Below are 26405 nucleotides of genomic sequence, written 5' to 3'. Positions count from 1 at the left end.
GCTTTCATAAAAATATACATCAATAATAACTAAATCAATAAAATATCATAAAATATAATACACACACAAAAGTTCATAATCATTTCCTTCCATTTAACAATAGCACAAGAAAGAGCTAAAGAGGAGAAAAAGAGAGTCAGCCTCCAAAGGCATTAAAAAACAAACAAATAGTCCTTCACTAATGGTGAAAGCCCATTAATATTTTGCCTAGTCCTGCTTCCAGAGGGAGGGCATTCCATAACTGGGGGGCTATAACAGAGAAGGCCCTGTTCTGATTTCCTGCACAATGAGCAACACATTGGCTAGACCACTAGTAGGGTCCTGTCTTTTGACCTCAGGAATTGGGGCAGTTGGTATAAGGAGACGTGTTCCATCAATACCTATATTGTGCTGAAAGTTACCCACCAGTGGAAATATGCTGAACCTGAGGACTTAGCAACTATATGATAGACATTTGTCATTCATGCGAATGATCAGCAGCTTATGTCTCTTCTTCCATCCAAATATGAATTTATTTAGAAACATAACCCCCATAACATTTCTTTTTCCTTATCCTATTCCTATAATTCTGTAATTTCCCCCTTGGATGTAGTTGTCTCAGGATCCCCAACTCTTTTCACCTATCCCTGTTTCTTTTCTGAGCCTCCTCCTCAAGTCAGGTCTTGTTTGTTATAGTGTTTGTTGTTTTGTATACTATCATTTGCTTGCTTTGCTGCTGCTCATATTGGTTTCATCATTTATGGCTGTATTTTTGAAAAACTATACAAATAAAGCAATAAAAAAGTACCTGAGTCCCAAGTCATGGACGGCTTTATATGTTAAACTTAGCATCTTGAACTTGGCTTGGTAACACATAGGCAGCCAGTGCAGATCCCATCAGATGGGCGCTAAATGATTCTGCTCTGAAGCGCTGGCCGATTCTTTTAAAAATATGTATAGTTTATTTGGGCTTTCACATTATCAATAGAACTGTATGATCCCTCCGCCCACCCCCTTCCCGTCTTCCCTTTGACCTTCCCTTTGGCCTTTTCTTTTCTGATGTTCAGTCGTTTGACATGTTATGTAGTGTGCAGGTTTATATGGCCAAGATTTTTGGCAGCAGCATTCTGTACTAGCTGCAGTTTCTAGGCTAGCACAAGTCAGCCCAACACAGACAATATTACAGTAATCGATATAGAAGGGAATCAGAGCATGTAGGGCCATTCCAAAGCTATCTTGTTATAGGCTTGCTCACAATGAGTGTGTATTGGGAATTAGTTCGGTGTATAGTATCTTTGTGACTGATGGTATTTCAATTATGTTTTTTACATTTGCTCCATAGACTGATGTGGCAAAGGCTTGGGAGCATCTTAGCACTTCAAAATTGAGTGTCCTTCTTATAGTACTCTTCCCTGGCCCACCCACTCCCCAGCACCCATTTCCCCATATTGGCTGCCCTGTCCCCCACTATAGATACATTATTTATTTATTTATTTAATAATTATACTTGTATACCGCCCCATAGCTGAAGCTCTCTGGGCAGTTTACAGTAACTAAAAACATTAAAACAAATACAATTTAAAACAGATCTTATAAAAACAATTTAAAACAGATCTTATAAACAGTAACATACAATGTAGAGACATACAATGCTCAAGTTGGGAACTGGCAGGTGTCTACTGCTATATAATATAGCACAACAGGGGAAAGCCTGGGGTGGGGAAAGAAAAAAGATGCCCCCCTTTCCTGAAACTCCCCACTCCCAACAACAGCACTACTGTCTGGAACCCTGAACAAGAGCAAACCTCTTTCAGAGGCTGGGGATAATAAAGGCAGTGGTTCCAACATGCACGGGGGTCTCTCCAGATATGCAGAAGGAAGTCTGTAAATTAAAACCACACCCTCCCAGACAGCCTGTCAAGAGTTCCAGCGTGTGGAGAATGCTGATGTATGAGTAGGGGGCAGGGGAGAATCTGAAGGAAGGGCCAGAGAGAAGGGGGAATTTGTTTGTTGAAAGACCTTAACAGCTTATATTAAATATCCTGGAAGGGGGAATGGGATGGTGTGAGCTGTGATGTAAAAATAAAGAGGACCTATTTTAATCTTTCCAACTCCCGTGCCATTCTCCTTCCTGAGCTATATAGAGATCAAAATGCTTGGGTTCAAGGCTGGAAGCCAGGCCCAAACCTGAGCTTCTTAGAGTTAATTTTCTTAGAGCTACTTCTGAAACTAATTAATCTTCAAACGAATCTCCTCAAGAAATCTGAACAGCACCACAAGGTTCCTGTTCCAAGCTGACAGAACAGGACCGTTTCTCTCTGCTTTAAGATCTAGGTCAGGATTACTGCACCTGTGGCCCTTCAGATGTTGTCGGCCTGTAAGCCCCATCATGCCAGATCAAGGAGCTGATGGGAGATGGAGCTCAACAAGACCTAAATGTACTACGGGTTCCTCATCCCTGGCTTAGGCGGTGGGGAAACCATGCAATATTCATCACTATATTAATCATACATATGCAAAAGAGAATACTTGTAGATATAGCAGTAGAAATCCATATTTTAGCATGCATAGTGTATAACTCATGGCAGAGTATGTTCCATTCATTCAACCTGGAATAAAATGGACAATAGGGTACTTGAAACACTACCCTCTCCCCTCACCAAATCAGTACATAGAGGCCAGAGGTATTCTGATGGATTCATCTTTCTTTCATTTCAAACCGTATAGATTTAATAACACCACATCCATTTCCTAACCTAAGTTTCATGACCTAATTATTTTGTCAAAACCTTCCTCCAAAAACCTCCCAGGGCACCCTTTACTTCCTTGTTTCTCAGGCTGTAAATCAAAGGGTTCAGCAAAGGGATGATAATTGTGTAGAACACTGAAAGTACTTTGTCATTTACATCTTGAACAAAGGTTCCACTGCTCACGTTTGGTCGGAAGTGCAAAATGAGAATGGCCCCATGGAAGATGGCAACCACAGTGAGGTGTGAGGTGCAAGTGGAGAAGGCCTTGAGCCTCCCTGCAGCTGAGCCGATCCTCATCACAATGTTGGTAAGAATATAGGTATAAGAAACCACGACACTCAGGATATTGATTATTTCTATAAGACCAACCACGTAAAAGATCAGCAGTTCATTGATGTAGATATCAGAAGAGGAAATAGCTAAAAGTGCAGTGATGTCACAGAAAAAATGGTTGATCACATTAGTCCTATAGAATGACAGTCTGAAGGTAAAAATTGTATGAAGGAGAGAATGTAGAAGCCCAAGAATATACGACCCCACCACCAAAAGAAAGCAGACTCTAGGAGACATGAGGACTGGGTACAGCAGTGGTTTACAGATAGCCACATAACGATCATATGCCATTGCAGCCAAGAGAAAGCACTCTGCACTCCCCAGAGCTACCCAAAAATACATTTGCATTGCACACCCAATAAAGGAAATGGACTTTTTCTCTGCTAGAAAATCCACTAATGCCTTTGGAGCAAATGCAGAAGAGAAGCATACATCCAGGAAAGACAGGCTGCTGAGAAAGAAGTACATTGGGGTATGGAGGCGGGGACTGGCCCTTATTAAGGCAATCATTCCTAGATTTTCAACCAAGGTGGTCATATAAATAGCCAGGAACATGAAAAAGAGAATGGCCTGTAGTGTAGGGTTGCTTGTTAATCCTACAAATACAAACTCCTTGATCACAGTGGTGGCGTTTTCTTCAGACATTATACCCAGGTGTTGTTGTTTTGTACAGATCTGCAAAAAAAGAAAGTATGACACAGTTAAAACGATAGTTTCTTTGTACAGCAATGCCATCAGCAGGGAGGATGGCCATTATACATCTGATTTATCAGTTGCTGCTGAAAAAAACATTCAATGACCTTCCTCCTCATTCCTTCTTTGTGAGCTTCCCAGCTACATCTGATAGGCCAATATTGGAAGCAAGGTACTGAATTTGATGGAGGGTTTGTGCTTACTTTTATTTAATTAACAGAATATTTATACCACTTGATTGTAAGAAAACCTCTGGGCAATTTACAAGAAACATCAAAATGTTTAATAAAACAGTTAAAAACCAATTAAAACAGTAGACTAAACTCATTATCATCTACGTGTCTGGATAGGCTTGCCTAGATAGAATTGCTTGAAGCAGGGGTCAGAAATAATACAGCTCAGACACCTGCCTGATGTCAATAGATAGAGTTCCAAAGTGCGCAAGAGGTCCCCCAAATGCAGCAGGATTGGCTTGCCACATTTTAAAGAAATGAAGTAATACACATCACTGTCTAAAGAGGAGGCTCTTGTAAGACCCATTAAGTCCAAGTTTAAAGTTACCTATCTGCATCACTGGAGATGGGGCCTGGGGAGTACATCTGCACAGTGTACCGCCCCATAAGGCCCCATAAGGCCCTCCAGATTTTGTTGGAATTTCAACTCCCATCAGCCCCAACCAGCATGGCCAATGGTCAAGAGTGATGGAATTGTAGTCCAACAACATCTGAGGGGCCAAAGGTTCCCCACCCCTGGCATGGATGCTATGGGAAGACGCTGACAATTTGTGCAGTGAGTTGGCTATATTAGAAGCTGTGTGAGGGCTCAGACTCATGAACTGTTTCTGGCATGACCTTACATTTATACCGCTGCAGGCATTCCTCTATTTTAAAAAGCTAACCAATCCAGCACTATCTCTAATTGTGAGTGTTGAGGGAAGAATCCAAATGAAGAGAATATCAATTAGAAATTTTGAAAGCCAATTCAAATTTCAAAAGTTTGCACCAGAACCTTCTCACACATTTCATTCCGCTGTAGCCTAAGGTTGCAATCCCAAGCATCCTCACTTGGAAGTAAACCCCATTGAAAACAGAAGGACTTCTGAGTAGGGATGCAAAAGAAATTCAATGCAGCTCACCTTTAAAGGTGAACCTAGCTAATTTGCACTTTCCAAAACAATATGCAAAAGACATTCAATTCAGTTCACATTTTAAGGTGAACCTAACTAATTTGCACTCTCCAAAACAATATGCAGACTGAAACTCAGCCATCCTTCAAAATTCACAAACTTTGCAATACAGTTCCTCAGCCAAGTAATGCATACAAAAATGCATATACTAAAGTTTGTATTATATATATATATATATATTTATTTATTAATAAACATGATATACAGAATGCATTCTAGCAGGGAAAATATAAATGTTAGGGCTGGAGTTCCCCAGTGTGGTCTGTGGACCACTAGTGGCCTGCAAGCTTCATTCAGGTGGTCCATAGCGTGTCTGTGAAGAACACTTACAATTGGAATTCTGTGGAATTCAAGCTGTAATACAATACAAGCAATAAAAGAAGCAAAGCAAATACAAGCTAAGTAGCACCACATATTGCAACTACTACAACTGGCAGAAAATTCATTAGGTAGCCTGCTAAGACCCTCAGTAATTTGGAAGTGGTCTGTGCGGGGAAAGGTGTGCAAACCACTGTATGAGAGAAAAAGTGCTTTGAAAAAAGTGCATATTAGGCAACATTGCATTTTCATGAGGACTTAAAAAAAACAAAATTGCAACGTGATGTGGAAATGTGGAGATTGAATTTAAGATTGGAAAATGACAAATTGAAATTAACAGATTTCCCCATTCCTACTTCTGAGTAAGTATCTATAGGATTTAAGACATTTTATCAACACACATACTTTGGAAATATTTACACTTGTGCTATGAATTGCTAATTTCTTTCATTTCTCACAGTACTACAGCAGCACAATCAAGCACAGCATAAGGCATACTTTTGAATACTTTTACATACCGTTGGAAACAAACTCTGTGCAGCTTCTGGATAGAAGCCTGTGGTATTCTGTTGCCGTTGCAGAGACAGAGACACAGAGACAGAATCAGGAGCAGACAGACCAGTGACACCGTAAATGATTTTTCTCAGTAGCTTTTCTGAGGCAACAGCGTATCTGGGAGGAAAATCGGTGATCTGATGAATTCAATAATGTTTTCTCCCCCCAAAATTAAAATAGGCTACAAAAGAGTCCTTAAAATGATTGCCAGCCTCATGATTATTGGTGCTATAGTGGTACCATAAGGAGCTTTGCTTCACTAATCTTCCTAGCTACACTTGGCCCTTAATATCCGCCCCACCCCTATAACTGCTCTGCTCTTGCCTGGTCTTCATACTGCAGTCTTCCTCCTTCAGAATTCTTAGCAAAAATAGAATACTGGTGTGAATTTGCATGAGACTGTCTTGCATTTTCCTCTGGACCATTTCTGATTGGTTGGTGTTAGATAAGCAGCTGACCCAATCTGAGGTCCGTTGCCTACCTTTTTCAGACTTTAATTCCTTCTAAAGTCTCCTAGAATCTAAAATGACCACAGGCAGTTAAGTAATAACTTTGCCTCTTAATAGAAAATGGGATCCTGGTCGACGTTCACATGGGATGAAATGCCACTGTGGAGCAGAATTCTGCAGAATGTGTGAGAGAGAATTTAATTAATTAATTGACTGATTTTAAAACGTCTGAACTGCCCTTCATCCAAACAGTTCCCAGGACAGTGTGCAGTAATCAGAATAATAAAAAATACAATAAAAGTGAAATGTAATTCATCATAAAATCAACAAATATAAACCATTATAAAACACTAAATAATAGGGTTGCGCAAAGCCCTCCTGATCTGCCCCATGACCCCAAGGAAGACTGATCTGCCCTGTCTCAACCAGGGAACCCCCTGCCGCTCCCCCAATCCGTCCCTGAAACCATTTAGAGGGTGGGTCGATGGGTTTTTAAAACACTATTTTAACTTAAAATATGGTTTAAAATATGGTCAGGAGGGGGTGGGGGAAAGATGGAGATGCTGCATGGTGCTGGTCTGCCTATTCTCTGGAAGGGGTGGGTTGGGACAAAATTCTACATAAAATAAAATTATTGGACAATCCTCTTCTGACAAATTTTGGTTCAGATAGTATCAAATGAAACACTAACATTTTTTCATATTGGTTGATAAAGAAAATGAAGTATTGGTTGATTGATAAAGAGAGGGGTCATGGGAGTACTAGGGTTTATGTCCATTACTTTAATATTAAAATAATTAAAACTGGATCCAAACTTATGTCTGAAACTCTCCACCATATTTGCAGGCAGAAAAATGGGGCAAGGGTGGGATTCCTTTGACTATTCTCAAGGGGAGCTTCAATTCTCCTGGGGGAAACATGAAAAAGAAAATTCTTAGAAAATTTGTCAGAACATTCTTTTCTGTGAAATTTCAGTGCAGCTCTAGAATATTTCACAACCCACATATCTGAAAGCGCCATGTTTTTAGAAGGATCGTCCAGATAAATAGTAATGCATTGGGGGTAGAATTAAAAGTGTTACTTAAGCTGTAGTTTTGTAAGACTTGAATTTGTACAAGTCCCACAGTTTTTCTTTGTTTTGCTTTAGAAAACATGACTTAATGGGTTGTATCCAGTTAAATCATACAGTAGACCCATCAATAGGTCTGTTCTGAGTAGGACTTTGTCAGATGTGAGCAGAGCAAGGCAATGGTAATAGGAGAAGGGGAGGAGGGTAACTGGTCCTTAAAGGCTCATTTGTATGATGCCACATATGACAGAACATTAGGCGGGGGGGGCTTCACGAGGTAGTGAGAGGTAGTGGGTCCTCCTTCAAAATGTTTCCTGTTATCCCATTCACTCCCCCAAACCTAATGCCTAAATAGCATGGGTTGTATTCTTGCTCCTTTGATAAGAGTCATTGCCACCCCCTTTGCTTCCCCAAACCAATTTTTCTGGTTTTCCCTAATTTTAGAAATGCCCATTGAGAAATGACATTGATGATAGTTCTTGGTGCCAAACAGTTGCAACTTTATCCCATATTTCTTTTATTAAACAACAAAATTAGCCCACTAGAGCCTAGGCATTTGCTATAATGGTAGCCTCCACTGATAATAGCCAACATTCATTAGAGGGGTTGATGCCAAAATTTGTCCATTGTATCTCTCAGATTTCATCTTATCTTTCAAGAGCTGCTCAGTGGGCAGAGTTGGTAACCAAGGGCAAGGATGCTAGATTGACCAGTTCATGTTAATGTAATCAGAGCAACATGGACTCCTTTGCAGTCAAGAGCATTGGGGTGGGGCACAGACACTTACCTGTCCTCCTGGCAGGTGAGTCACTTCTGCTTACTGCTGCTTACTGGGAGGGGGACGAATGAGGTGGCAGAGTGGTTGGAGTGGGGCACCCCAATGATACCATGTGGCTCTCTAGCCTGTCGCTCCTGGGGCTGCTACTGCCGCCGCCACCACCACCACCACCACCGCTGCTGCTACAGACACCTCTCCCAAAGCAACATCTTGAGCAAAGGCCTTCACCCAGGCAGACCGATGCATACTGCTGCATAACATGTGAAATAGTCATCAGCAGCACTTTATGCTTGCCAGGAAGGCAGTTTCCCCCCCAAAAAACTGTCATTCTCTTATTTTTTTATCTATAGTTTATTAGGGTTTTCACATTATTGCAATGACAGTACAATCCCTTTTTCCCTCCCTCCCCTCTCCCTTACCTCCTTCTGCCCTCCTGCCCTCACTTTTTTGGTCACAGCATTTTCACACACTATATTAAACAAAACTCCAACAGGAGGGCCACAAGGCACCTCAACATTAATTAGGAAAATGGGCACTCTTGGGCTTATGAGCTGGGATGTTAAGGGCTTGGCCACACCACAAAAACACAAACAGTTCTTAACGTACTTGAAACACAAGAAAATCAACACACCAAACTGTGTTTCTAACAAAGCCAACACCTCACAAACAACTCCTTCCTACAAAGTTTTTGCTTGAATCTGAGGCCACCTGACACTTTCATGAAGAATCTCTGTGCAAGCAGACCTTGGACCATTTAACTAGAGATGCTTGAGGAATTCAATCTTTTGTGACTCCTGCACTGAGCAGGGGGTTGGACTGATGGCCTTATAGGCCCCTTCCAACTCTACTATTCTATGATTCTATGATCCATACCTCTTGGACAGGAGATCAGAACTTATCTATCCACAAATGATGCACTTTCCAAATTTTGTAGCACGGTTCCCTGCTATTTAAGTGTATTAAAAATACATTTAGAAATGCAAGTTTTGAAATAAAAAACCCTTTAGAATACATGTTGTGAGAGAAAATACATTTAGAAATGCATATTTCTGTGTCCTGTGGGTGTGCGTGGAATTAATTTTTTTAAATAGCAGATTAATGTAGAAATGGGGTAAGACAGGTTTGTTGATGAACATGTACAAAAACGGCACAGACCAAATCCAGACTAAGGCCAACTTCACACTAGACATTTGTTCCACTATTATTCCACTTTAAACAGTCATGGATTCCCCCAAAGAATCCTGGGAAGTCTAGTCTTTTTTATTCTTTCCTCTTCTCCCAGGGATTTTAGCATGTGTTTTTAAATTGCTTTTTAAAAATGTTTTTAAATTTGTATATTTGTTTTTAATGTTTTCATTGTTGTAAACTGCCCAGAGAGCTTCAGCTATGGGGCAGTATACAAATGCAATGAATGAGTGAATGAATAGTCTGTGAAGTGCGCTGAAAGCTGTTAGAAGACTCTTGTTCCCCTCACAGAGCTACAGTTCTCAGAGTTTTCTGTGAAAAGGAAATGACTGTTAAACCACTCTGGCAAACTGTAGCTCTGTGACAGGAATAGGGGTCTCCTAACAGCTCTCACCACCCTTCATGAACTACACTTCCTAAGATTCTTTGGGGGAAGCCAAGACTGTTTAAAGTGTAATGAAAGTGGAATAAATGTCTGGTGTGAATGTGGCCTGATTCTTCCATCCCTGCCTATGGGATAACACTCTCTTTAATCTTTTTTTATAGGACAAATCTGTTTTTCCACCATAAGGCTTGACCTGGAGAAGCTCCAAGTGTTTCCACTTTGTGCCTCTCAATGTCCGTAGGATATATCTATCTATATCTATATATTAAAAATGAATATGTATCCAGTAGCAGCCAGCAGGACTGTGTGGCTCTCCCGGCTTCCCGACACTGTGTGTCACTGCCGCTTACTGAGAGGGACAGGAGGAAGGGCAAGGCAGCGGGGAGCTCAGCATGGTGCTCCCGACATTGCACTTGGACTGTGCTGAGCTTCCTGGAGCCTTGCCCCTCCCCCTCCCAGCAGTGAAGCACAGTGTTAGGGAATGTGTGCAGCCCCTCTGGCTGCCACTGTCTACATCCGTATATCAAAAATGTTAAGGCATTAAGATCTAGCACAGACAAATTAAGATACACTTCTGAAGTGCCCAAATAAATATAGCTATGAAGGGCAGAGGGACACTTGGCACTTTTTCTACAGAGAGGTAAAATACACCCTTCCTGGAAGAAAGGTGGACACTATTGTGGGCAAAGAATGGACCAGGGTCCATTTTGACACCACTAGCCATGCTGAGACACTTCTGTTTTCCCACCTCATGGAAGAATTGACACTCTCCCCTAGGACTCCTCAGGCATGGCAGGATATACATTTTGTACACCATTTCTTTTCTTACATGGAAATTATCCCCTTGTACAACAATGTCATGTGAGTTGGTTCTTGGTTAAAGTACTCAGTTGCTCAACCTACCTGTGATTTCATTGTCTTGTTCTTTCACGCATTCTGAACTCCCCTTGACAGGTATCTAGCTATTTATATGTGTGTCTTTGTCCCTCTAGTAATCTGCCCCCAATGATGTCTAGAGCAGTTTTGATCCTTAGAGAATCTCCAAATGAGCTGATAGTAATATAAACACCAGACATGTAACTGGGGAGAAACAGAGGCAAAACAAAACAAAACTTTCATGGGTGGATATACATTAAATGTATGTGTCCCAGTGGTTAGGTTTTACAGGAAGCCTAAATATACTTAATTAAATGTGACATCTTACTGGCAGATGTAAGGTAGGTCTAGGGATATAGGAATGCTCTAGCATAAGGCTGAGGTCATCTATAATCTCTGGCAACAGACTAAACCCATTATTATGCCTCCCCTTGTACCTTCTTAATGTTCAAAGTGGTTTGAGAAGCATTGCTTTCAAAATTCATTGAGTGGGTGTGCTCTACAACAAATGAGTTTGCCAATCCCACCATTCCAAATTCAGTCTGAATCTCACTGAATTTGGGGCCAATTCAAAATGAGTTTGGTTTTATGTGCAAACTCCACTTGGGTTAAACCAAAATTGTGTCACAAACTGCAAATGTCCTGGTGAATGCTGAGAGAGAGAGAGAGAGAGAGAGAGAGAGGTTACATTTTTTGAGTATTCTTATTTGAACATTCCTTATGACTACCTTCTCCCTCACAGCCTCTCCATTTAGGCTAGTTGACTTCAGCCATTTCCAAACTGATCCACCCAATACTGAAGCTGTTTCTGTGCGTATCTTGGTCTTTACCCAAACATGCCATTTGAACTTTTGTCTATAAGCTTATTCAGATATTTGGGAGTTATCTAAGATCACCTTCCTGACTTTATCATAGACTAAAGCATCCATAGCTGATAGGGGATGATATACTACCCATGCTGTTCCTATCAAGAATAGGGCACTCATAAAAGCTCACTGCGGTTTGAGCCATTAAGCCACCTCAACTACTGTTCCAAAAGTCATCCAATAAGCCACAATATCATCCTCCTTAGTTAGGTGGGAGAGGCAATTGGTCCATCCCTATGAAAAACTCTGGTGTTTTAAGAGCTACTCAGCCTTCATGAGAGGCTTACTGCTTCTCCAAACCTCCTCCTGCATCTTCACCAAGCTGAGTGAAGTTCATGGTATCGAAGTCATCCCTACTAACCAGGGAAGTCTCCTGCCTGGCTTACCACTTGCCACAGAACTGGGGTCTTAGACCTCTCAGAGTTTAGATAGTTGGACCTTGCTTCTTTCAGACAAACTGCCCTTCCTTCTCAGTCATTGTGTCAGACCAGAGAAGCCTGCTCATTGGGGATGGAAGTGGGGAGCAGACAAATCCATTTAACACTATGCACTAGTTACAAGACCTTCCTTCCTGCAACTCAGGAGAACTCCTTCATCCATCAGATGAAGTGAATTGTGGTCCATGAAAGCTTATGCCATAATACACTTGTTAATTTTTAAGGTGCCACAAGATTCTTTGTTGTTCAGATATAAAACTGAAGTGCTTTAGTGAATGAATTATGCCGTTTCCTTCAGCATCTTGTGACATTCACCTCCTTTGTCTTCTTCTGGTCACGGAGCTTCTCCCCAGGTGGTTCCTGGGATTGCGGCTGCCAAGGCTTTCACTCCCAGCCAGCCAGAGAAACCCTCCAGACACCACTTCCCCTAAGGATTGCAGTGGCCACCTTTGTTGAGAGTTCAACAGCCCCATGTTACATCTGGCCCAGTTCAGTTTCCCTGGCCAGGCCATTGAAGAGCTACCTACAATATAGCTCCTGATAAAGATTTTTTATTTAATGTTTATATCCCACTTTTCTATCCCCAATCAGTCCTCAAGTAGGGTTGCCATATTCCAGTTCCACAAATCCGGGCAGGTTATTTTGCATATTATGCAAATTATTTGCATATTATTTGCATATTATGCAAATATTTGCATATTAATATTTGGATTGTCCAGTTGTTTTGTTTTTGTGCCTAGGAATTACCACCAAAAACTGGGGAAAGATGTGAGAAATCTTTTTTTTAAAGCAACATTTTCCCTAGACTCTAGTTTCCAACACTATGGAGTATTTATTGATTGATTAAGAGAATTTACATCCTGCCCTTTTGCTGTTAAAAACAGAGCTCAGCACAGCTTACAAATATAATAAAAACAATAAAAATACACAATCAATATAAAAACATAATAAAAACACAAAATAGCAACAAACATAAAGTAAGTCAGGGCAGCAGTATGGTTACCTTTGCTCGTCATTGACCGAAATAAACTTATTTACATTTTTTAGTATGGTTAACCATTACAGATACGATATAATTCAGAGATGTGGTGGGTGGAGAAAAACAAGCCAAACTGTTAGGAAAAGGAGTCTTTCACACCACATGCTCCGTTCTAAATACTGTTGCAGCAAGTTTTACAAGTTCCTCCAGTATTCCACTGGTGCAGGCACTCAGACATTCAAAGTATCTGTATGTTTCTTAGGTTATATAAAAGCAGAGCTTTGCTTAACTCAAAATTTCTTCTCCCTTTGATCAACCACATCTACACAGGTTCCACCTCCATACTCAAAATGAAACTGGGCCTGGAAGTGTGCAACAACCCCACACATACCTTGCTTATTAGATTACCAATGCCAGGATGTCTGTCTTATCAACTACTCTCCTGCTCTCTCCCCCCCCCCCACCAGGCATCATGAAAGACCCAGTCCTGGGCTCAGAAAGAAAATAAATATCTGGTCCTCTTCAAAGTATTGATAAGCCTCTTGTTTTAATTGAAATAATAATTATAAATTCTTGTTCTTATCACTAATGGGAGTTAATTATCTTGCATATGCTGCTGTTGCTTCTATGGCTGTAACGGAGTGAGGTTAAAGATAAGTGAAATGCAAATAGGAAAAAAAAACACAGAAGGCAGTAACACTTTCCTAAATGTAATACCACACCAACCACAACAAGATTCCTATGAGTAAGGCAAAAAACTAAGCATCTCACAACCAGTCAGGATTCCTAACCAAAAACCAAAAATAGGATAAATGAAGAAATATGTATATAAGCATGACTATCAAATATATTTATTATTTACACAAACTGTAAAGATATTTATAGTGCAATCCTAAGTTTATTTATTCAGAAGCAAGTCCCCGCGTATTCAGTGGGGCTTACTCAAACAGGGACAGAACTGCAACCTCAAGTGATAAGCAACTTCATTCACACAACCCAAAATTCCGAATCATGCCACTTTACGCTGTTTTGCAACTGTTTATACTTGTTTTATGGTTATTGGATTTTAAATGGCTTTATTTCTTGTTGTGAGCTGCCTTGGTTTCCAACCCTACCTCACAGGGGCATTGGAAAGACTCCATACACGCACATACATACATAAATACATACAGCCCATATAATAGTTTATTGTCAAACCAGTTGGTCATTGCAGAAAAATCAGTATTAGTTTTAAAAAAATCAGTATTACTTTCCTACAGAAAAACTGTAATACCTAAGTAAGCCCTGCCTACTTGCTTTAAAATAGGGCTGGAGACAGAAAGAGTTAGAACACAAACATAATTCTTTTTTACATTCACTCCAAAGTCCCATTGATTTTCAGCACATTCATAACCATGTCTACTCAAAGTAAGTCCTATTGAATTAAATGGGATTTACTTTGGGCATATGGGATTAGCATTGCTTTTACAAAAAGCAAGTATTGGGAAGGTTTTCAAAACACTGCCCAAGCTCTGACTCCTGCACACAAGAGGAAAAAAAACTGAAATGTATATACTTACCCAATTTATGAGATTTTCAGATAAACTGGGGGTGTGTGTGTGAAACCACCATTTTGTTTTCTAGATACTGCCTAAGGTCAATGAAACTGAAACACAATCCCTGATTGGCTGCAATGATGAATGGGCGGGGTTAAAGCTACAAAGTGCTATAGTACAGTACTGTTTAAAGAAAGATTTAACAGTCGAGGGGGGTGGCTGACGTTTTTACGTATATCTCGAGAACCGGACCACCTAGAAACTTAATTGTTTTTTTAAATTAAAGCTGGGAATCCGGGCCACGTAAGGGGCTGGCCGGGCACCAGGTGGCATGCATAGAATCCGGGTAAAACCCAGCTATCTGGGCAATATGGCAACCCTATCCTCAAGGGGCTAAAAAAACTTTATTTAAAACATAGCAACCAAAATCACATCACCATCCTTATTATAAGACAACTCGTTTGCTACCTTCCAAAACCAATGGTCATCCCAGAGCAGCTCACGTGCAACAATTTGGACACTAAAACAAATACTATAAATTGGCAGTAATATATCAGTACAGAAATAATTACACACGGCCAGAACCATTTCTTGTTCTTTCAAGGAGTGCCCTGACATAATGGCTACCTGAACAGAGCTGTAATTGGACTGAAAGGAGTCCAACTGAGTGTTCTCATGTCGGTGATTGCACAACCGGGGTGCTACGACAGAGGCCATACCCTACAAGCTCAATTGTCATACCTCAGGCAGTAGTAGTTGTAAAGAGGAGGGAAGGATCTGTCAGCTTCAGTTCTCTCAGTCTTAAATTCGCTTCTCATTTCTGCAGCAATGTGTGATTTTTTTTAAAATCCTCATGAAAGTTCTCCAGCATGTTAGTGAGAATTTCTCTTACTAAACACATTGTTTTGTATGCAGTTTTCACCGATGTACACATTTTCACAATTTCTCCTAATGTAATGCATATTTGTTTGTTATGTTCACTAATATATTCGTTTTATGCACACTTTCCTCCAATACAGGCATTTTCCCAAACATTACTTAGTTGGAAAACCGCATCACAAAATTCGGATAAGTGCAAATGTTGAAGGATGGCTGTGTTTCAGTTCTCATACTGTTTTGGAAAGTGCAGATTTGAGAAGTTTGGCTTTAAATGGAAACTGAATTGAATTTCTCACCCATTCCTAGTAAAGAGGGTCAGAGAGTCACAGCATCAGAGAGCTGAAAGGGATGTCAAAGCAGAAAATCCACTACTGCAGCTGATAGGAGGCCATTGAGCCTGTAAGTCTCCTCTAACAATTAAAGCTAAGTTCCTGAGGTAATTCTATAATACAAACACAATGAAGTCACAACAGCCTTCTAAATGCTGTGGAGCCATGGTGGGAGCAGTGGTAGGTCATCAAGCGGGAGAGGGAGGGAGGTTGGCAGGTGAGTGAAGCTAGGTGAGGTGGTGGGGGGCTTGGTGAGGTAAGGCAGAAGGGGGATTACATGAGGCAGTGGGGGCACTAGGCAAGGAAATGGTGGTGGTGCTTAGCTAGGTGAGGCTAGGCAAGTTGAGGCTGGGAGCTTGGTGAGGCAAGATGAGGCCATAGAGCAGGCTAGGTGAGGGGGCAGCAGGGAGATGGGCTAGGTGAGGCAGTGAGGGGCTGGGTGGCAGTGAGGTTGCTGGGGGTGGTGGCCTTGGTGAGCTGAAGAGGAACAAGTGAGGTAGGCAGGTGAGGCTAGCCTTCATCCAGAGGATTAAAAAACCACACTGGCTGACCTTAGTGTATATTTGGACCCCAATGAGATTTCCAATGGCAGGATTATGCAACTTTATCCTCCAGAGACCATTTTTTCCTGTGTTGTCACCACAATTGGACTTGGGAATACCAAAAGACCTTGAGCCAAACACTTATTCAGAGGAGGTAGACTTTTCCTGAGCTCGCCCCTTCCCTGTGCATATTGAGTAAACAACATAATTTCTCAGGTATGTTGTTGGACTACAATTCCCATCATCCCTCACCAGTGGCCATGCTGGCTGGGGCTGATGGAAGTTGCACTCCATTAACATCTGGAGGGTACCATATTGGCCTACCCCTCTGCCCTGTAGTGAGGGTGGGGTAAAAGAGTACACCTCCCCTCCTAGAGCTGTGTTTCATGACCCTCTTGATTTTTTTTTTTTAAAAACGGCAGCTTCTTTTAAGAACAGGAGCAATTCAGGAATAGGACCCTCTCGAAAAGATAGGGAAAATGACTGGGTCACATTTGGCCATTTCATATTCTTTTTGTGTGGCTGGTAGTCAACAGATCTCTCTCCCCCCCCCCCACAAAATTGCATTTAGCTGCTAGACAGACTAAAGGAGCAATCCTAACTCTCTCTCTCCTCTAGCCTGGTGGGGGTATACAGAGTGGCAAGGCCACAGCCACAGTCCTGCTATGCATCATGGCTGGGGCAGAAGCTGACTGCCACTCGTGGGAGTCCCACAGTTGGCACTTCCACCTGCCCGAGCATTTGGTGGTGGAAGAGGGAGCTCTGTGCCAGTGGCGTGATGCTGGCATCACACTGCAGTCAGCAGTCAGTGGGAGACTGGCAGGACTGATTGAGGGACAATGCTGCCCAATCCAACCCCTCCCCAAAACCCAGCCCAGCACAATGGGGTTTGCATTGTTTTGTAAGTTACTATTTTGCAAATGACAAGGTCAGCACTCTCCCTGAAGCATTTTGCCTATTTCCCACCCACCCCCACCCCCCATTTCCCCATATTGGCTGCCCTGTCCCCCACTATAGAGACATTATGTATTTCTTTATTTTATTATACTTGTATACCGCCCCATAGCCGAAGCTCTCTGGGCGGTTTACAGTAACTAAAAACATTAAAACAAATAAAATTTAAAACAGATCTTATAAAAACAATTTAAAACACAATTTAAAAATTTAAACAGTAACATACAATGTAGAGACATACAATGCTCAGGTTGGGAACTGGCAGGTGTCTACTGCTATATAATATAGGACAACGGGGAAAGCCTGGGGTGGGGAAAGAAAAAAGATGCCCCCTTTCCTGAAACTCCCCACTCCCAACAACAGTACTACTGTCTGGAACCCTGAACAAGAGCAAACCTCTTTCAGAGGCTGGGGATAATAAAGGCAGTGGTTCCAACATGGGTCTCTCCAGATATGCAGAAGGAAGTTTGTAAATTAAAACCACACCCTCCCAGACAGCCTGTCAAGAGTTCCAGCATGTGGAGGATGCTGATGTATGAGTTGGGGGCAGGGGAGAATCTGAAGGAAGGGCCAGAAAGAAGGGGGAATTTGCTTGTTGAAAGACCTTAACAGCTTATATTAAATATCCTGGAAGGAGGAATGGGATGGTGTGAGCTGCGATGTAAAAATAAAGAGGACCTATTTTAATCTTTCCAACTCCCGTGCCATTCTCCTTCCTGAGCTATATAGAGATCAAAATGCTTGGGTTCAAGGCTGGAAGCCAGGCCCAAACCTGAGCTTCTTAGAGTTAATTTTCTTAGAGCTACTTCTGAAACTAATTAATCTTCAAATGAATCTCCTCAAGAGATCTGAACAGCACCACAAGGTTCCTGTTCCAAGCTGACAGAACAGGATCACTTCTCTCTGCTTTAAGATCTAGGTCAGGAGTACTGCACCTGTGGCCCTTCAGATGTTGTCGGCCTGTAAGCCCCATCATGCCAGATCAAGGAGCTGATGGGAGATGGAGCTCAACAAGACCTAAATGTACTACGGGTTCCTCATCCCTGGCTTAGGCGGTGGGGAAACCATGCAATATTCATCACTATATTAATCATACATATGCAAAAGAGAATACTTGTAGATATAGCAGTAGAAATCCATATTTTAGCATGCATAGTGTATAATTCATGGCAGAGTATGTTCCATTCATTCAACCTGGAATAAAATGGACAATAGGGTACTTGCAACACTACCCTCTCCCCTCACCAAATCAGTACATAGAGGCCAGAGGTATTCTGATGGATTCATCTTTCTTTCATTTCAAACCATATAGATTTAATAACACCACATCCATTTCCTAACCTAAGTTTCATGACCTAATTATTTTGTCAAAACCTTCCTCCAAAAACCTCCCAGGGCACCCTTTACCTCCTTGTTTCTCAGGCTGTAAATCAAAGGGTTCAGCAAAGGGATGATAATTGTGTAGAACACTGAAAGTACTTTGTCAGTTACATCTTGAACAAAGGTTCCACTGCTCACGTTTGGTCGGAAGTGTAATATGAGAATGGCCCCGTGGAAGATGGCAACCACAGTGAGGTGTGAGGTGCAAGTGGAGAAGGCCTTGAGCCTGCCTGCAGCTGAGCTGATCCTCATCACAATGTTGGTAAGAATATAGGTATAAGAAACCACGACACTCAGGATAGTGGTTATTTCTATAAGACCAGCCACGTAAAAGATCAGCAGTTCATTGATATAGATATCAGAAGAGGAAATAGCTAAAAGTGCAGTGACATCACAGAAAAAATGGTTGACCACATTAGTCCTATAGAATGACAGTCTGAAGGTAAAAATTGTATGAAGGAAAGAATGTAGAAGCCCAAGAATATACGACCCCACCACCAAAAGAAAGCAGACTCTAGGAGACATGAGGACTGGGTACAGCAGTGGTTTACAGATAGCCACATAGCGATCATAAGCCATTGCAGCCAAGAGAAAGCACTCTGCACTCCCCAGAGCTACCCAAAAATACATTTGCATTGCACACCCAATAAAGGAAATGGACTTTTTCTCTGCTAGAAAATCCACTAATGCCTTTGGAGCAAATGCAGAAGAGAAGCATACATCCAGGAAAGACAGGCTGCTGAGAAAGAAGTACATTGGGGTATGGAGGCGGGGACTGGCCCTTATTAAGGCAATCATTCCTAGATTTTCAACCAAGGTGGTCATGTAAATAGTCAGGAACATGAAAAAGAGAATGGCCTGTAGTGTAGGGTTGCTTGTTAATCCTACAAATACAAACTCATTGACCACTGTGGTGGCGTTTTCTTCAGACATTATACCCAGGTGTTGTTGTTTTGTACAGATCTGCAAAAAAAGAAAGTATGACACAGTTAAACGATAGTTTCTTTGTACAGCAATGCCATCAGCAGGGAGGATGGCCATTATACATCTGATTTATCAGTTGCTGCTGAAAAAAACATTCAATGACCTTCCTCCTCATTCCTTCTTTGTGAGCTTCCCAGCTACATCTGATAGGCCAATATTGGAAGCAAGGTACTGAATTTGATGGAGGGTTTGTGCTTACTTTTATTTAATTAACAGAATATTTATACCACTTGATTGTAAGAAAACCTCTGGGCAATTTACAAGAAACATCAAAATGTTTAATAAAACAGTTAAAAACCAATTAAAACAGTAGACTAAACTCATTATCATCTACGTGTCTGGATAGGCTTGCCTAGATAGAATTGCTTGAAGCAGGGGTCAGAAATAATACAGCTCAGACACCTGCCTGATGTCAATAGATAGAGTTCCAAAGTGCGCAAGAGGTCCCCCAAATGCAGCAGGATTGGCTTGCCACATTTTAAAGAAATGAAGTAATACACATCACTGTCTAAAGAGGAGGCTCTTGTAAAACCCATTAAGTCCAAGTTTAAAGTTACCTATCTGCATCACTGGAGATGGGGCCTGGGGAGTACATCTGCACAGTGTACCGCCCCATAAGGCCCCATAAGGCCCTCCAGATTTTGTTGGAATTTCAACTCCCATCAGCCCCAACCAGCATGGCCAATGGTCAAGAGTGATGGAATTGTAGTCCAACAACATCTGAGGGGCCAAAGGTTCCCCACCCCTGGCATGGATGCTATGGGAAGACGCTGACAATTTGTGCAGTGAGTTGGCTATATTAGAAGCTGTGTGAGGGCTCAGACTCATGAACTGTTTCTGGCATGACCTTACATTTATACCGCTGCAGGCATTCCTCTATTTTAAAAAGCTAACCAATCCAGCACTATCTCTAATTGTGAGTGTTGAGGGAAGAATCCAAACGAAGAGAATATCAGTTAGAAACTTTGCAAGCCGATTCAAATTTCAAAAGTTTGCATCAGAACCTTCTCACACATTTCATTCCACTGTAGCCTAAGGTTGCAATCCCAAGCATCCTCACTTGGAAGTAAACCCCATTGAAAACAGAAGGACTTCTGAGTAGGGATGCAAAAGAAATTCAATGCAGCTCACCTTTAAAGGTGAACCTAGCTAATTTGCACTTTCCAAAACAATATGCAGACTCAGCCATCCTTCCAAATTCACAAACTTTGCAATACAGTTCCTCAGCCAAGTAATGCATACAAAAATGCATATACTAAAGTTTGTATTAATATATATATATATATATATATATATATATATATATATATATATATATATATATATATATATATTAATAAACATGATATACAGAATGCATTCTAGCAGGGAAAATATAAATGTTAGGGCTGGAGTTCCCCAGTGTGGTCTGTGGACCACTAGTGTCCTGCAAGCTTCTTTCAGGTGGTCCATAGTGTGTCTGTGAAGAACCCTTACAGTTGGAATTCTGTGGAATTCAAGCTGTAATACAATACAAGCAATAAAAGAAGCAAAGCAAATACAAGCTAAGTAGCACCACATATTGCAACTACTACAAGTGGCAGAAAATTCATTAAGTGGCCTGCTAAGACCCTCCATGATTTGGAAGTGGTCTGTGCGGGGAAAGGTGTGCAAACCACTGTATAAGAGAAAAAGTGCTTTGAAAAAAGTGCATATTAGGCAACATTGCATACAAAAAGGGATGTTTTAGGAGGAATTCACACTAACATGCTGATGACTTTTCATGAGGACTTAAAAAAAACAAAATTGCCAACTGATGTGGAAATGTGGAGGCTGAATTTAAGATTGGAAAATGAGAAATCAAAATTAACAGATTTCCCCATTCCTACTTCTGAGTAAGTATCTATAGGATTTAAGACATTTTATCAACACACATACTTTGGAAATATTTACACTTGTGCTATGAATTGCTAATTTCTTTCATTTTTCACAGTACTACAGCAGCAGGAACAAGCACAGCATAAGGCATACTTTTGAATACTTTTACATACCGTTGGAAACAAACTCTGTGCAGCTTCTGGATAGAAGCCTGTGGTATCTGTTGCCATTGCAGAGAGAGAGAGACACAGAGACAGAATCAGGAGCAGACAGACCAGTGACACCATTAATGATTTTTCTCAGTAGCTTTTCTGAGGCAACAGCGTATCTGGGAGGAGAATCGGTGATCTGATGAATTTCAATAATGTTTTCTCCCCCCAAAATTAAAATAGGCTACAAAAGAGTCCTTAAAAGGATTGACAGCCTCATGATTATTGGTGCTATAGTGGTACCATAAGGAGCTTTGCTTCACTAATCTTCCTAGCTACACTTGGCCCTTAATATCCGCCCCACCCCCATAACTGCTCTGCTCTTGCCTGGTCTTCATACTGCAGTCTTCCTCCTTCAGAATTCTTAGCAAAAATAGAATACTGATGTGAATTTGCATGAGACTGTCTTGCATTTTCCTCTGGACCATTTTTGATTCGTTGGTGTTAGACAATCAGCTGACCCAATCTGAGGTCTGTTGCCTACCTTTTTCAGACTTTAATTCCTTCTAAAGTCTCCTAGAATCTAAAATGACCACAGGCAGCTAAGGAATAACTTTGCCTCTTAATAGAAAATGGGATCCTGGTCGACGTTCACATGGGATGAAATGCCATTGTGGAGCAGAATTCCACAGAGAGAATGTGTGAGAATTTAATTAATTCATTGATTTTAAAAAGTCTGAACTGCCTTTCATCCAAACAGTTCCCAAGGCAGTGTGCAGTAATCAGAATAATAAAAAATACAATAAAAGTGAAATGTAATTCATCATAAAATCAACAAATATAAACCATTATAAAACACTAAATAATAGGGTTGCGCAAAGCCCTCCTGATCTGCCCCATGACCCCAAGGAAGACTGATCTGCCCTGTCTCAACCAGGGAACCCCCTGCCGCTCCCCCAATCCATCCCTGAAACCACTTAGAGGGTGGGCCGATGGGTTTTTAAAACACTATTTTAACTTAAAATATGGTTTAAAATATGGTCAGGAGGGGGTGGGGGAAAGATGGAGATGCTGCATGGTGCTGGTCTACCTATTCTCTGGAAGGGGTGGGTTGGGACAAAATTCTACATAAAATAAAATTATTGGACAATCCTCTTCTGACAAATTTTGGTTCAGATAGTATCAAATGAAACACTAACATTTTTTCATATTGGTTGATAAAGAAAATGAAGTATTGGTTGATTGATAAAGAGAGGGGTCATGGGAGTACTAGGGTTTATGTCCATTACTTTAATATTAAAATAATTAAAACTGGATCCAAACTTATGTCTGAAACTCTCCACCATATTTGCAGGCAGAAAAATGGGGCAAGGGTGGGATTCCTTTGACTATTCTCAAGGGGAGCTTCAATTCTCCTGGGGGAAACATGAAAAAGAAAATTCTTAGAAAATTTGTCAGAACATTCTTTTCTGTGAAATTTCAGTACAGCTGTAGAATATTTCACAACCCACATATCTGAAAGCTCCATGTTTTTAGAAGGATCGTCCAGATAAATAGTAACGCATTGGGGGTAAAACTGAAAATGTTACTTAAGCTGTAGTTTGTAAGACTCGAATTTGTACAAGTCCTGCAGTTTTTCTTTGTTTTGCTTTAGAAAACATGACTTAATGGGTTGTATCCAGTTAAATCATACTCACAGTAGACCCATCAATAGGTCTGTTCTGAGTAGGACTTTGTCAGATGTGAGCAGAGCAAGGCAATGGTAATAGGAGAAGGGGAGGAGGGTAAAAAGGTAAAAAGGTAAAGCTGTCCCCGCACTTGTAGTGCGAGTCGTTTCTGACTCTTAGGGTGACGTTTTGCGACGTTTACTAGGCAGACCGTATATATGGGTTGGGATTGCCAGTTCCGTCCCCGGCCTTTCTTTACCCCCGAGCATGTGCCGGGTACTCATTTTACCGACCACGGATGGATGGAAGGCTGAGTGGACCTCGACCCATTTTTCCCGGAGATTCGACTTCCTCCTTCTGTTGGAATTGAACTCCGGCCTTGAGCAGAGCTTTCGGCTGCGTTACCGCCGCTTACCACTCTGTGCCATGGAGGAGGGTAACTGGTCCTTAAAGGCTCATTTGTATGATACCACATATGACAGAACATTAAGTGGGGTGGCTTCAAGAGGTAGTGAGAGGTAGTGGGTCCTCCTTCAAAATGTTTCCTGTTATCCCATACACTCCCCCAAACTTAATGCCTAAATAGCATGGGTTGTATCCTTGCTCCTTTAATAAGGGTCATTGTCACCCCCTTTGCTTCCCCAAACCAATTTTTCTGGTTTTCCCTAATTTTAGAAATGCCCATTGAGAAATGACATTGATGATAGTTCTTGGTGCCAAACAGTTGCAACTTTATCCCATATTTCTTTTATTAAACAACAAAATCAGCCCACTAGAGCCTAGGTATTTGCTATAATGGTAGCCTCCACTGATAATAGCCAACATTCATTAGAGGGGTTGATGCCAAAATTTGTCCATTGTATCTCTCAGATTTCGTCTTATCTTTCAAGAGCTGCTCAGTGGGCAGAGTTGGTAACCAAGGGCAAGGATGCTAGATTGACCAGTTCATGTTAATGTAATCAGAGCAACATGGACTCCTTTGCAGTCAAGAGCATTGGGGTGGGGCACAGACACTTACCTGTCCTCCTGGCAGGTGAGTCACTTCTGCTTACTGGGAGGAGGAGGAGGAATGAGGTGGCAGAGTGGTTGGAGTGGGGCACCCCAATAAGACCATGTGGCACTCATCCTGAAAGCACTGTACTAGCTTGCAGTAAGCTGCTACGCCAAATTCAAGGTGTTAGTACTAGTCCTAAATGGTTTTGGGCCCAAGTATCTAAAAGAGTGCCTACCCCAGTAACATCCATCTCAAAATCTATAATCAGCAGGTGTGGCCTTGTTGGTAGTGCCACCACAGTTACTGCCCAGTTGGCAGTAGGGCTGCCAGGTCTCCAGTTTTCACCCAGACACTCCAGATTTTTGGGGTCCTCTCTGAGTCTCCAGGCGAGTCATCTTAATCTCCAGACTTTCAGATTTCAATTTTTAAAAATTAAGTTTCTAGGTGGTCCAGTTCACAAGATATACATGAAAACGTCAGCTGCCCCACCCCACAACTTCTGTTAAATAAGCTCATAGCTGGCTGCTCTTACCCCGCCCTTTCAGATTTGTAGCCAATAAGTGAAGCTAGAGTGGTGATTGACAAGGGATTTGTTGTTCTCCAGACAGTAGCTAGACCCAATTGCATAAGCTAGAAAACTTTCCCCCCCGCTTATCTGAAAATCTCCTAAATTAAGTATATAGCTTTCAGTCTTTTACTCTGTTGTGTGCAGGAATCCAACAAGTGCAAATTTTCCTGTGCTGTTGAAGAGGACAGTGTTTTGAAAATCTTCCCAATATGAAGCTTTAATCCAATCCTCATTTTACTGGGAATAAAGCTGAAATGCTAATCCCACATACCCGGAATAAACCACACTGAATTCAATAGGACTTGCTTTTGAGTAGACATGGTTAGGATTGTGCTATAAATTAATCGGACTTTTGAGTGAACATAGCAAAGAATTGTTTTTATTGTAAATCTTTCTCTCCCACTCAAATCCTATTTTTAAAGTAATTAGGCAAGGCTTACTTAGGTGTCACTGCTTTGATTATGTAGGAAAGTAATACTGATTTTATTATTTTTTTAAAAAATATTCTGCATAGATCAACTGGCTTTGACAATAACCTATTATATGGGGTGTATGGATTTTTAAATCTCCAGTGTGTGCATATATATGGAGTCTTTCAAACAACCCTGTGAGGTACGGTTGCCGACTGGAAACCAAGGCAGCTCACAATAAGAAATAAATCCCTTTAAAATCCAATAACCCTAAAAACAAGTATAAACAGCTGTAACACAGTTTAAAGTGGCACGATTCTGAATTTTGGGTTGGGTGAGTGAAGTTCCTGATCACTTGAGGTTGTAGTTCTGTGCACACTTCCCTGTTTGAGTAAGCCCCATAGAATACATTGGGACTTCTGAGTAAACAAACATAGGATTGCACTATATATTTACAGGTTGTGTAAATAATAAACATCTTTGACAGTCATGCTTATATAACTGTTTCTGCATATTATGTCCCAATAAGTATCTGATTTCACACTATGGTTGTACATCATTATTTCCTCTACATTTTAAGTGTGCCCTTCTTCCTTGGGATGGTCATGGTTCCCTTCTGTTGTTTTCATTCTGAGGGGTAGATTAGCTCATTTATTTTATTAAGTAGATCCACACCATACATTTAAAGGACACGACTTCCCCTAAAGAATCCTGGGAAGTGTAGTTACCTCCTCACAGTTATACTTCCCACCACCCTTAACAAACCACAGTTCCCATGATTCTGTGGTGTGGCTCATGTGCTTCAAATGTGTGTTGAATGTGCTTGAGTGAATGGTGTGGATCTGCCCTAGCTATGATGTGCACTCATTAGTGGACCAAAAAGAACAATTTTAAAAGATACTTTTTAACAGGGGAAGGGTTGTAACTCAGTGGTAGGGCATATGCTTTGCATGCAAAGATCCAACATTCAATCTCTGGAAAAGATTATTGTCTTGAATCCTGGAGAGGCAATGCTAGTCCAAATCACCAGTACTGAGCTATATGGTACCAAATGGCCTGCATTGGTATAATGCAGATTCCTTTGTTCCTAAAAATGGAAACAGATCCAAGAGTCACAGTGATTTCAACATTTATTTATATATATTTTTATTGACAACATTTATATACTGCTTTATTGTAAAAAATCTCAAAGCGGTTTACAGAAGGAATTAAAACAATAAAATTATTGAAAAAACCATTAAAAGACAGGTATTTAAAACATTCAAAATAATAAAATGAACAATGAGTTAAAAACAGATAAAAACATAATAGCTTCTACA

General features: G+C 41.1%; 2 protein-coding genes across 2 annotated transcripts; both read right to left on the bottom strand.

Annotated features, from left to right (window-relative positions):
* Positions 1-2753: 2753 nt before the first annotated feature.
* Positions 2754-3713, bottom strand: LOC133376805 (olfactory receptor 5G9-like). Its single transcript, XM_061609594.1, has one exon. The coding sequence runs from the start codon at positions 3705-3707 to the stop codon at positions 2754-2756; it is 954 nt and encodes a 317-aa protein (XP_061465578.1). The 5' UTR covers positions 3708-3713.
* A 14723-nt stretch (positions 3714-18436) lies between these two features.
* On the bottom strand, positions 18437-19396 carry LOC133378231 (olfactory receptor 5G9-like). Its single transcript, XM_061613024.1, has one exon. The coding sequence runs from the start codon at positions 19388-19390 to the stop codon at positions 18437-18439; it is 954 nt and encodes a 317-aa protein (XP_061469008.1). The 5' UTR covers positions 19391-19396.
* Positions 19397-26405: the final 7009 nt, after the last annotated feature.

The sequence above is a fragment of the Rhineura floridana genome, chromosome 2, assembly GCF_030035675.1.
Source record: "Rhineura floridana isolate rRhiFlo1 chromosome 2, rRhiFlo1.hap2, whole genome shotgun sequence".
NCBI classification, from domain to species: Eukaryota; Metazoa; Chordata; class Lepidosauria; order Squamata; family Rhineuridae; genus Rhineura; species Rhineura floridana.
This window is presented reverse-complemented; position numbering and strand designations above follow the sequence as displayed.